This window comes from Arachis hypogaea, chromosome 15, assembly GCF_003086295.3.
Source record: "Arachis hypogaea cultivar Tifrunner chromosome 15, arahy.Tifrunner.gnm2.J5K5, whole genome shotgun sequence".
In the NCBI taxonomy this organism is placed as follows: domain Eukaryota; kingdom Viridiplantae; phylum Streptophyta; class Magnoliopsida; order Fabales; family Fabaceae; genus Arachis; species Arachis hypogaea.
The window spans coordinates 143,547,073-143,560,698 of NC_092050.1; the positions used below are offsets into that span (position 1 = coordinate 143,547,073).

General features: G+C 34.5%; 1 protein-coding gene across 1 annotated transcript; it reads right to left on the minus strand.

The window, feature by feature from the left end:
- Nucleotides 1-1,939: 1,939 nt before the first annotated feature.
- On the minus strand, nt 1,940-4,727 carry LOC112751060 (uncharacterized). Its single transcript, XM_025800054.3, has 4 exons — nt 4,538-4,727; nt 4,360-4,438; nt 3,285-3,578; nt 1,940-2,537 (listed from the first exon to the last, which is right to left on the minus strand). Exons 1-4 carry the CDS (start codon nt 4,541-4,543, stop codon nt 2,185-2,187), a joined length of 732 nt encoding a protein of 243 aa, XP_025655839.1. The 5' UTR covers nt 4,544-4,727; the 3' UTR covers nt 1,940-2,184.
- Nucleotides 4,728-13,626: the final 8,899 nt, after the last annotated feature.

Below are 13,626 nucleotides of genomic sequence, written 5' to 3' on the forward strand. Positions count from 1 at the left end.
GTTCTATGGCTTTTTTAAACAAACCTCACTGTTTGCTTTTTTCCATGAGACTCAAGACAGACAAAACTAAACAGAAAAATACAACATGAAAAATATTGAAGGAGAAGAACTTTTGTTAGCTTGGGTAGCTATGAGAACTTTGTGCTTTCACTCTTTTCTCCTTGCTTCAAGCCCTGGCTGTTCTCCCTTATTTATAGAAGGGGAAGCCTTCAAGGTTGAAACTGTTGAACCGAGCCAACTTCTTCTTCTTCATGCAAAAACTGGTTCGGCCAAAGAGAGGAGAGAGGAAATCGAATGCTAAAACCAATATGCAATTACCTCTGTGTCATCCCTTCTCACCAAGATCCATCAATCCGGGCCTTCCATCTTGACTTGCTCCCCAAGAAGGATTCCTAGCCCTTGATGAGCCCTTGATGAGTTCTTGACTGCTTGGCAGCTCCTCCTGCTCTTATCTTCTGCCTCATCCTCCACGTAGCTATAGTAGCTACCTCCTGTGGTTGTTGATCAAAAGTAAAGACGAGTCATGCCTCCAAGGGATCTTCTTCTCTGGCCGAGTTGGATCTTCTCCATTTTCAGGTATGGAGAGTTTGAGACTTCTTCACCACTTCTTACCATAAGTGGCAAAGATCTCAGGCACACCCTACTATGGATCTTCTTTTTCTTGATGCCATCATCATAATGGCTTCTTGCTTGCAGCTAGCTTCTCTACTTCTACCTCTGATGGCTTATTTCTTCATCTTTCTTCCTGACAAAGAATTGACCGAAACTTGAGGGAGAAGAGAGAGAAAATTGAAAAACTTTTCAATGTAACTAGGAAAGAGAATGAAATGAATTAAGTTTCCACTTCCCTTTGGCTTGGTGGTGGTGATAGTAATGATGGCTATCAAATCAATTCCAATTTTCTCTTTCATGTTTACAATGCTATTAATGCAAGTTAATTGAATTTGAAATCCATCAAAAAGTGAAAGTGGTATCCGTTGCAAGCATGCAACCTTTGCTTTCTCTCCTTTTTTGATTTCGGACCAAGCTAGTTGGTCTCTCATCAAAATTGATTTGGGCTAATAATGATTAAATCTGGTCCAACTAATATGATAATAATTCAGCCATAATTTTTAAAACATTTTTGTAACTAAGGCTGAATTTCTTCAACATATTGGACTTGTCATTTTTCTTTTTGGCCCAAAACAAAATCTGCACAACAAAATTATTAATTAAAAATATAAATTTAAGATCAAATTAATAATTTTATAATTAATAATTTTAATAATGTTTCATCGTCATAAAATTAATTTAAAATTTTTCAAACTCATCAGACCACATTATAAATACTTTTAAGCAGTTCTATTTGATGAAACTTTTTTTTGAGAGCTCCATCAAATACTTTATCTTCTTGTAATCATTCTTTTGTTGTATTCTCAATTTTATATATATATCCGTTATAATAATTGAGAACTGTGACGCTTGAAAATTTTGATTTATCTGTGACAATTTCTTAAAATTAATTGCAATACAAATTAAAAAAAAAAGTGTTTTCTTTTGAGAAATATAATACACAAATTAAAATGCAACACGTATAGTTGTTTGGATTCTAACACCGACTCACTTTAGTATATCTGCATAGTAGTTTTGTTCATTCACATTAACAAACCAATTAATAGCTTTAGAATTTAAAATTTAATATTTACATAAAATTTAAAAAATTAATTAATATATATTAGCTGAAAAATTAACTCTGAGAGTAAAATTTAAAAATACATAGTTAATTTGTATCAAATTCTAGCTTTGTTCCTATTAGAAATTTCACGTCAATTAAAAATATAAATGTTATAGTATAAAACAATTCTTATTTTGAAAATATTTCTAATCTCAGAAATTTCACGTTTCAAATATATACTTCTAAACATGAGACAAGTGACCACTAAAACAAAGGAAAAATTAATGCCAAAGCAATAAAATTGACCACTACTATATATATATATATATTGTGACGAGTTTATTCTTAGAAGCACATACAAATTTCTCTCCTCAATTAAACATGGTTGCAACATAGAAAATTTTCAAGAAACGAACCAAGGGTAGAATAATGAACAAGTGTGCTTGTGTGCATGTGTCTGAAAAATGAGTAATAATCAGAAAATCACAAATGTCTTATTAAGCCATACATAGCATCCCTTGATTAATTGATCACATGATGGAGCAATTATCAGGGTTTGATTCATAAACAACCCTGTAGTTGCAAGCTGGGGGATTACATGGCACAACATAGCACCTTGGACAATTGCACCATGGAGGGCAATTAATGTAAATCGGATGCGGTTGTGGTTGTGGCTGTGGCTGTGGTTTTGGTTGCTCTGGCGGTTTGGATTCAGGCTTAGTAGGAGGCTTGGGAGGGGAAGAACAGTGACCACTACACTTGGGACTCTCACATTTGATGCAAATGTTGCATTTTCCATCACACTTTGGATTGTTGCACTTGAAGCATATTAGGACACACTTGCATTCACACTTTGGCCCTTGACACTTGGTGCAATGATCGCCTATCTTGTGAAAATACAAATACCAGCATTGAATACCAAAGAATGGGACAAGTTTATGACAAAAAGAAAACTAAATTTAGTCATAAGAAACTTTCCCATATCAATTTAATCTCTCAAAAGGACATGTTTGTCATAATAATTTAGTCTTGAAAAAATATATTGATCTCTCACATTTCTTCTAATAGACTATTTGATGTCATATTTATCTCTCAAAGATAAAAAAAATGTAGCATTTATCTATTAGAATAAACTAATCTGACAATTTTTTTAAAGGTTCAATTAATATCACAAAATTTTTGAAAATTAAATTAAAGTTACATGATAATTTAGTAAAAAAAAAATAAAAAAATTATACCAAAATATGAGAGATATTCTTAATACATACACAACTTTCTTTTTATAATATGTTTATTATATATAATTTATAAAAATTCTTAGATAAAATATAAAGTATTTATTATCTTACCAATCTTAAACTTATTAACTTTGACACATATAATAAAGTGTGTTCTATAGTGTCAAATGTTTTTAATTATGTGATATAACAATAAAAGACGAAATCCACTTTTTTTTTTTTTTATCTCTTTCAATTTTAAGACAAATTAAACACTGGTGTATTAGACATCATATAATTTTCTATATAATAAATAAAAGAGTGAATTAATAGATACGATAACGAAAATACTCTTACAAATAAGACATAGTATGGGAATAAAAATGAGATATTTGTGGATGATAGGTGCTCACACTTGGGTTGGCAGCTGGAGCATTGAGCATGTGGTGGAGCTGGGAGACACAGAACAGCACAGAATGGCTTCTCTTCCTTCTTCTTTTCATCCTTCTTCTTCTCATCCTTCTTCTTATCATCCTTCTTATCATCCTTCTTTTCCTCTTGCTTCTTCTTCACCTCTTCGATGCTCACAACCGTTACGCACTTAAACTTCTTGTTCAGTTGGTTGATCAGGTAAATTGTGTTGATGTTGTCTCCAGTCACCACCACGCGATCTTTCTCATCCCCTTCAAGTGACACCATAGTCACCCCTGACAATTCGTTCCAAAAACAAGTTAAATATCTAAAATCAATCCTTCAATACCACATGAGATAGCACAAATTCCTATCCTAATTCACTCTAGTTAAATGCTATTTTATATCTAAATTTTGGTTTTTTAATGTATTTCAGTATAATAGGTCAAGGAGTAATTTATTAGGTAGTGTTTGTTTTGAGGTATTGAGACAGAGACTGGGAGACTGAAACTTAATATCATGTTTGTTGGTTCAGAGATTGGTACTAAAATTTCTGTCTCTGTCCCTAAAATTTCAGTATTTCATTACCTCCAAAAAATAAGGACACAGGGAACTAAAATTTTTAGAGATGAAGACTTAACTTTAATAACATTTTATATCTAAAATATCTTCATTTCAATTAATTAATTTCAATTTTACTCTTGTACAAATTAAATTAGAGTTTCATTCTTGTTTCAATTTCTGTCTCCCACTTTGCACCAAACAGAATACTGAGATTTATTTCAATTTCTGTCTCTCAATCTCAGTCTTTCCGTCTCTATCTCTCCACCAAACGCCACCTTATAGATCTGAACTCCAATAAATGTCTGTCACTGGTTAATAATGAATTATTGTATACATAAAGCGAGATTTAAACTCCCAACACTTATTTAAATTGATGCGTGAGCTGACCGCTCCACTAATCCAATTAAGTTATTTTATATCTAAATTTGATATCCACTTTTAATGACCAAAATTATACTAATTGCTTTGATAAAATGTAAATTAAACTAGAGTGGATTGGTAAAAGATATTGACCTTGTACCTCTGCAGCAGTTTTCAGGGCCTTATTTCTGCATTTATCACAATGCATTTGGATCTTTATAACTACCTTTTGCTGCATATAAATTTAATTACCATTAATATATATAGTAATTGAAACACATGATTATTGAGAAGAAAGGAACGAAACATTGTTGATTAATTAGATTCTTACCTTCATAATGTTGGCTTAATTGAGATAATTAAGTAGCCTTGAATTCGTGCAGAGAGAGCTTCCACCACTAAATATAAATAGCAAGAGAGACTTCAGTATAGATAGATGCCTTGTTTTGTTGTTACTTGAATGCAAAGAAGAGAAGGAACACGAGAAAGACGTAGTGATGACAAGTTTTTATGAAGATTGCTTGGAATATTGCTGTTACACTGGTTAGACAGTGAGTCACTTTCAAAGATTGGAATGAAATATTGATGGAGCATGAAATTAAATATTAAACAAATGAAACTAGTATTAGCTACTACTTATAATAAGATATATATTATTCGTCACGCTAATGTGTCCATTTGGTTAAAATTTCGGGAAAAAGTTGCTTTTATTCATTTAAAAAAAAAAAAGCAGAATCTGACAAAAGACGGAGAAACAAGAGCATTGCGCATCTTAAGCATTATTATTAGTAGAATTAAGTAATTAAAATTTGATGTTGATACAAGTTGTAAGAAAAGCAACAGGTCAAGCACGGAATTAGTTATATTAAAGGAGAATTTGAGAAGATAAAAAAAAGCATATATTGAATTGATTTATAATTTCCATAATAAGAAACAGAGAATTAGTTGACGGAGAAAATAATGGAGAAAACAATGAAGGGACAAAGAAATTCAATTATGGTATTGGGGTCTCTTCTGTTCACATTTTCTCTAAATTTGCAATCTTAAAAAATTTAAATTTTTCGTGTTACCTAAAAGATTAATTGATGATCATAACCTAGTATATAACTTAACCTATTTATATATAGTTTTGTAATTGATAATTTTTTTAAGATTTAATTATTTTGTTAGTTTCTATAATTTTATTAAATTTGTAATTAAAATTTTTTATTTTTTTAAATAAATTCTTACACAGTTTTTAATTTTATAATTAAATCATTTTTATGTTAAAAATATTAAAATTAGTAAAATATTTCTTCAAAAAAATATGTGATCAAAGATTTAATTTATGTGTACTTTTAATTTGTTAAAAAATATTCCATTAACTCAAATATTTTTTACACTAACAAAAATTTAGTTATAAAATTAAAGATAGTGTAAGAATTCAATAAAAAAAATATAAAATTCTAATTATAATTTTGTAAAATTATAAAAATTAATAAAATATTTAAATCTTCTTTTAAATTTATTTCTCATATCAACTGCAGCAAAACAAGAGTTTAACGACATTTGTTTTCACTGCTTAGCAATAATTTTAACTGGCACTAAAATTTTTCGCGATGATTAGATAACCATTGCTAATTGGGGTGTCACCAAAGCATTTTTTTTTTGGTGACTCGTCACCAAAGCATTTAATAACGGTTTTTAGCAACCACTAGTAAAATATTAAAATCACTCCGTTAAATTGAGTCACTTTTTTAAGACATTTGCTATTTGACGTATTTAATTTTTAACTAATAATTATACTCATTTTTTAATAAAATAAAATTTTCTTGCATAATGAAAAATTGAATTCATTCGTGAGTCAAATGACATACATTAAAAATTAATCTCAAATGATGGAACGTAAAATCAGATAATGTGAATATCAAAGTTTTATATTAGTAGATTCGAATGGAACATAAAAAAATGACTCTAGCATGAAAAGATTATGTGAAAGTACACATTCTATTTCAAAAATTTTTTTTTATAATTATTTTGGTTAAAGATGAGAATAAGAATGTGAGTTGGAAATTAGTTGGAGTTTACTTGAGTACTAATGAGCTGACTCAAATCAATCAATTCGAATAACTCTTTTCTCGATTTTAATTATTTAAAGGTAGCTTTATCATCTTGGGTGACTTCGATGCAATTACAAATTATGGAGAAAAAGAGAGAGAGAATATGAGGTCTGATGCCTCCATTGAAAATTTCAATGGTTTTATTGACGATAATCAATTGGTTGATCTTGAGATGATAGGATAACGATTCACATGGTCAAATAGGAGGGTTGGAGAGATGTTAATTAGAGCGAGGCATGATCGTTTTATGGTTGGAATGACTTGGAGGGAGACTTATGTAGATGTGGTGGTAAGAAGATTATCGGAGAATGGTTTGGATTACGCTCATCTCTTACTTGATTCGGTTCCTCCAATAAGGTCTACTAAAAGAAGATTTAAATTTTAGGAGCGGTGGTGTGAGATGGAGGATATAAGGGCACTGATAGCAAAAGTTTAGAGTATGAAAGTTAATGACTCACCTATGTATATTTTGGCACAAAAATTGAAGTGTTGTAGGCACCGTCTAGTGGAGTGATAGCAACATAACAAATCCAACTCTAAGAAAGTAATTGAAGAACTAAATTTTAGGTTGGAACAGTTGAAGACATTGGGGTTATTTTGGTAGGCCAGAAGTGTTAGAGGTAGAAAAATAAATTAGAAAAGAAGCTATCAAAAGAAGAAAGTTTTTGGAAGAAAAAATCAAGATGTAAGTGGTTGAAAGAAGGGGATAGCAATACAAAGTTCTTTCATCAGAAGTTCCAAGCTAAAAACCGAAAAAATAAAATTTGAGGACTAATTCGGAATAATGGTAAATAGCTTCAGATCCATAGAATATTGCTCCGGTAGTTGAAAATTATTTCAAGAAAATATTTTCATTCGCTAACCCATTAGAACCTGGTGACATATTCAGTAATTTCAGTCCTCCGGTTACAACTTTCATGAACTAGAGGCTAATAAGACCAATCTCCATGGAAGAAATCAAGAGATCCACTTTTAGCATTTGTCTTTAAAGTGCTCCAAGTGAGAATGACTTCACAGCACGATTTTTTCAGTTTTATTGGAACATTGTGGGTGGTGATATTTTTAAGACAGTTCATAGCTTCTTTGGTGGAGGTAAATTCTCAAGGTATTTAACCATACACATATTTGCTTGATCCTTAAGATCCTGGATGATAAAGACATGTCACATGTCAGACCTATTAGCTTAACCTCAATCTTTTATAAGATTATTTCCAAAATTTTGGTACATAGACTTCAGGATTTTATGAAAAATTTAATAAGTCCAAACCAGAGTGCGTTTTTAAAGGATAGATTAATTTCTAACAATATTCTAATTCATGAATGTATGCACTACCTCAAAACTAAGAGGTGTGAATTGGAATGTGAAATGGCTATTAAATTGGATATGAAAAAAGCATATGATAGAGTTGAGTGGAGTTTTTTATGGTTCATCATGGAAAGAATGGGTTTTGGAACCAGATGAATTTCTTGGATAAGATAACTAATCATTACTGTTTCTTACTGTGTTCTTGTGGAAGGTCAATCTTATGAAATTTTTAAGCCAACAAAGGGTATCCGGCAAGGAGATCCCTTGTCACCTTATCTATTTATATTCTGTGCGGAAGGATTATCCTATCTGTTACACATGGCAGAATAAAACAGGTTTATTCAGGAGATTTAGATTCACAAAAGCTCTCCAACAGTCAATAATCTTCTCTTTGCTGACGACTTTAACTTCTTTGGGAAGGCTAATGAGAAATCATGTAACAATATCATATCTCTACTAAATGAATATGAGATGTTTAGCGGACAGAAAGTTAACCTCCACAAATTAACAATTTTTCTCAGTCAAAACACCTCACTCGCCAGAAGACAACAGTCAGTAGAGTTACTTAACATAGAGTATGTGGGAGCCTAAGATAAATATCTAGACCTTCCATCCATTATTCAAAGATATAAAAAGGCTTCAATCGGTACAATAAAGGATAAAATTCAGAAAAGAGTTCAGGCTTGGAAGAGGATTCTGTTATCAGCAAGTGACAAACATATTTTAATTAGAGCTGGCATAAATATTCGTATCTAGGAGGACCCGTGGTTACTCCCACCCTACTCTTATAAACTCAGTAACAACAACAATCCAATAACAGACATCAATTAGGTACATGATTTATTTACAATGGATGAAAGATGAAATAATATGCTAGTTGAAGCAGTTTTTTTTCCTGAGCTCAGTTCGTAAATTCTCTCCCTACTACTGAACGACGATGGTGAGGACAAGCTTGAATGGGCCTGGAACAAGAGGAAGCAGTACGATGTGGCCTCAGGGTATTGGGTGCATGGCTTATGATTTTTTTCATGCGCCAGTTGAGCACCTTCCAACGGTGATGACGAATTCAACGCGCTGAAAATCAATTTGGGGGATTAAAATTACCATCAAAAGTAAAAAAATTTCTGTGGAGAGCAGCCCATAAAAAATTACATGTACTTAATTTGATCAACCAGAGATTTTCAAATACTTCAGCAATATGCCTAAGATATAGAAACGATGACAAAACAATCTTTCACGCCTTGGTGCAATGCGGTCCCACTCTTAAGATTTGGTCTTTCTCTCTTTTTGTGAATGTTATAGTGCAAAATGAAATCATGAAGTTTGCAGTCTGGTGGTAAATGGCAGGTAGAGGTATTGGAAGAGAACAATCTTCTATAGCCCTCCTTGTATCTCTGTGTTGGGCATTGTAGAATGTGAGAAATTTGGAGGTCTTTGAAGGTGAGAAGCTGGCAGTAACAGTAATTGTAGAAACAACAAGGAAGTTCCAGCAAGGAATGACTCAAGTTATAGAGTATCGTATTTTGTAAATTCATAATATCTTCTGTTAGGTTTTCTTTTGTTAGTATTTGGTGCGTATCAAAGTAGGAGATCTCCTTTTTTTTAATCTTTGTCTCTATAATGGACAGTGTATTTCTTTTTTACAAAATAATGCAATTACATATCTTTGGAAAAAATGACATACACTAAACTTTTCCACACCAAAAAACTTATATATAGTAAATAATCTAGTTCATTCATTGTTTATTAAAATTTATAATTCATATACCGATAATATATTAAGGAGATAATATTTAAAGTTATCTTGTATAATATAATATTTATAATTTTATACACGGGATAAGTACCGTTTTGGTCCCTAACGTTGAGGGTCAGAATCGAAACCGTCTCTGATGTAATTTTCGACTTAAAATCGTCCTTAATGTTGCATTTCATTTTAAAATCGTCATTTCTAATAAATTTTTTTTTAATTTATTTCGAAACTACCCATACTTTAATAAAAAAAATTATAAAATTAAAAAAAAAGAAAACGCGATTGGGGGGGGGAGAAAAAGGGTATACGAAGGGGGAGGGGAGGGGAAGGGGGAAGGGGAAGGGGAAGGGGAAGGGGAAGGGGAAGGGGATGGGGATGGGGGGGGAGGGGGGACGGCGCCGGCGGCGAAGCTTGGAGCCGCCGTCGCCGTCATGAAGAGGTGAAGTGGAAGAAGCCTGAGAAGAAGAGGAAGAAAATGAAGGGGACGCGGGTTCGGGGTTGGGGGAAGGGGAAAGGACGTGGGGTGGAGGTGGGGGGAAGGGGAGAGGCGGAGGGGGGAGGGGAGGGGGACGGCGACTGTCGCTGTCGCCTCGGCTGTTCCCACCGCTGCTGGATCCGTCGCGTGCGTCGTCGTCCGAGGAGCCACCGCCGTCCTTGCTCATCGTCTCCCTTAGAGCCGTCGCCATCGAGGGCCAGCAGAGAGAGAAACGCGAGAGTCAGGGTCACTACCTCGCCGCCTCGCCACCTCTGCCTCCGCCTCTGCATCGCTTTCTGCTTCTGCTTTCTTGCTTTTTGTTTTCTTGTTTTCTGTTTCTACTTCTTGGTTTGGTGTTGTTTGGTGTTCTTGGTGTTGGTGGTGGTGGTGGTGTTGGTGTTGGTTGTGCTGGTTGTGGTGGTGGTGCTGGTGGTGGTGTTGTTGCTGTTGGTGGTGGTGGTGGTGGAGGAGGTAATTGTGTTGGTAGTGGTGAGGGTATTTTTGTCCAAAAAAATTAAAAGGACGATTTTAATACGAAAAAAAACGTTAAGTATGATTCTAAATCGAAAATTACGTTGGGGACGGTTTCGATTCTGACCCTCAACGTTAGGGACCAAAACAATACTTATCCCTTTTATACACATAATATTCGTAATTATATATTTATTACCTCTAAAATTATATAATTATTCTAACAATAATTAATAAATATTAAATAAAATAATTTTAAATTATTTAAGATGATTTTTTATTGTCTTTCAAATATTATTATTTATATATTTATGTAAAACTTAAATACTGCCACACACAATATAAGTTTTCCATCTAGCCAAGTGCTAAGAAAATATAACATAGAATCCTTAAAAGGGTAAAAAACAAAAATAAGCAATAGGGAGAAAGAAATTACGTGAATCAGCCAAAACAAAATCTGATTCACGAATCAACCAATGCATAAATATATGTAGTTTGAATCAAACCGTTTTGAACTTGGATTGAATGTAGTTCGAGTTGAGCTGCTTCGAATTACATGCAAAGTTGAAACATACATAATTCGAATTGAGGCAATTCGAATTACTATGAAACCTGAACTAAGCATAATTCGAATTGAAGCAATTCGAATTACTATGAAACGTGAGCTCAACATAATTCGAATTGAGCTGGTTCGAATTACTCCTATGTAATTCGAATGATGTTGATTCGAATTACACATTGTACAATAAGATACTAGAAAAAATACTATATAATATAAAAAAATATACTAAAAGAAGTATAAAACAAGATTATAGTAAATTAATTTTAATATAAAATTATTAAATATAAATTAATTTTAACTCCTATTAGTACATTGAATTAAAAATAACATATAAAAATGTACTTGTATTTATTAAATTTTAATAACATATAAAAATTTAATGACTTTTTAAATATTCTTTTTATAATAGGAGTACATTTTTATATACTTTAAATACTTTATATAAAAATGTACTTATATTTATCATACAAAAATAAAGTGTTGTGCCAATATAATAACATTATAATATTTTAAATCAATTTTTTTCTAGGATTTTAGATTAAAAGCAGCACATGAAAAAGCATTATTGGTATTTTAAAGCTAACTTAATTAAAAAAGATAGAACTGTATTTTTTAGGATTTTATGTACATAATTAGGCTAATTTTTTTTAATATTGATCAAAGATGTGTGTTACACTATGTTATTTGGTTTCAGGTAAGTTTTACTCTACTATATTTTTTTTTTTACTTTTCAGAAGACACAAATCTACAAAATTTTATAAAATGTCAATAATATTTTTTCTAGTATCTTATTGTACAATGTGTAATTCGAATCAACATCATTCGAATTACATAGGAGTAGGGGTGTGCATGGTTCAGTTTTTCCATAAACTGAACTGAAACTGCACTAAACCATTTTAAATGGTTTAGAAACTGAACCAAACTGCTTTGTCATATAAGAAACTGGTTTTAAACCAGTTTATAATACAGTGCACCAGTTTAAACCAGTTCATAAAAATAAAACTGGTTTTAATTAAAAAAACCAGTTTAAACTGGTTTATGCCTAAAACTAGTTTTCACACCCTCTCTCTCCCTCTCTTCCTTTCCTCTCTCTTTCTCTCTCTCTCCCCTTTTCTTTCCCTTCCCCTCTCTCTCTCCTACCCTCCTCTCTCTCTCTCTCTCTCCCTTTTCCCATTCTCTCTCTCTCCTACCCCCCTCTCTCTCTCCCTCCTCTTTCTCTCCCCTTCCCCTCTCTCTCTCCCCCTCTTTCTCCTCCTTCCTCTCTCTCTCTCTCCCCCCTTTCCCACACTCTCTCCCTTCTCTCTCCCTCTCTCTCCTTCCTCGCTCTCCCCTTTTCTCTCCCTTCCCCCTCTCTCTCCTACCCCCCTCTCTCTCCCCCTTCCTCTCTCTCTCTCTCTCTCTCTCTCTCTCCCTTCTCTCTCTCCCCATTTTCCTATTCTCTCTCCCTTCTCCTCTCTCTCTCTCTCTCCTCTCTCTCTCTCTCTCTCTCCTACCCCCCTCTCTCTCTCTCTCCTTTCACTTTCTCTCTCCCCTTCCTCTCTCTCTCCACTTTCTCCCCCCTCTTTCCTTTCTCTCTCCTCTTTCTCCCCCTCTCTCCCTTCTCTCTCTTTCCCCCTCCTCTATATCTCTCTCCTCTTTGTCTCCCTCCTCTCTCTCCTCTCTCTCTCTCTCTCTCCATCCTCTCTCTCTCCTCTCTCTCTCTCTCCTCTTTTTTCCTCTCATCTCTCTCTTCTCTCCCTCCTCTCTATCTCTCTCCTCTTTGTCTCCCTCCTCTCTCTCCTCTCTCTCTCTCCATCCTCTCTCTCCTCTCTCTCTCTCTCTCCTCTTTTTTCCTCTCCTCTCTCTCTCCTCTTCCTCCTCTCTCTCTCTCCCTCCCATCTCTCTCTCTCTCTCTCTCCTTTCCCTTCCCGTCTCTCTTCCTCTCTCTCTCCTCTTTTTCCCCTCTCTCCCTTCTCTCTCTTTCCCCCTCTCTCTCTCCTCTCTCTCTCTCCATCCTCTCTCTCTTCTCTCTCCTCTCTCTCTCTCTCTCCGTCTCTCTTCCTATCTCTCTCTCTTCTCTCTCTCCTTTCCCTCTCTCACTCTCTCTCTCCCTTCCCGTCTCTCTTCCTCTCTCTCTCCTCCTCTTTCTCCCTCTCCTCTCTCTCCCTCTCTATTCCCCTTTCTTTCTTTCTCTCTCTCTCCTCTCCCTCCCCTCTCTCCCCCTCCCATCTCTCTTCGTCTTTCTCTCTCTCTCTCTCTCTCTCTCTCTCACTCTTTCCCAATTCCTTCCTCTCTCTCTCTCTCTCTCGTCCCTTCTCTCTTCTTCTTCTTCTTCTTCTTCTTCTTCTTCTTCTTCTTCTCTCTCTCTCTCTCTCTCTCTCTCCCTCCTTTTCCTCGCTCTCCCCTTTTTTCTCTCTCTCTCTCCTCTCCCTCCTCTCTCTCTCCCCCTCTTTCTTCCTCTCTCTCTCTCTCCTTCTCCTCTTTCTTACCCTCCTCTCTCTCTCTTTTTTCTCTCGCTCTCTCTCCATGTCTTTCCTTTTTCTCCCCTCTCCCTTGCTCTCCCTCCCTTCCCCCTTCTCTCTCTCTCTCTCTCCCATTTTGTTTCTCTCTCTCTCTTCCTCTTTCTCTCTCTCTCTCTCTCTCCTTTTTTTTCTTTTCTCTCTTTCTCTCTCCTATTTCTCTCTCCCCCTTCCCTTATTTCTCTCTCTCTTTCTCCTCTTTCTTTCCCTCCCTTTCTTTCTCTCTTTTCTCTTTCTCTCTCACCTTCTTCTCATC

Excerpts from the sequence above, each read along its gene's own strand:
- LOC112751060 (XM_025800054.3), bottom strand. Across the intron at positions 3,579-4,359 it reads AACTGCTGCAGAGGTACAAG|GGGTGACTATGGTGTCACTT; the intron begins GTCAATATCTTT and ends ACGAATTGTCAG. Across the intron at positions 2,538-3,284 it reads CTCCAGCTGCCAACCCAAGT|GCGATCATTGCACCAAGTGT; the intron begins GTGAGCACCTAT and ends TTCACAAGATAG.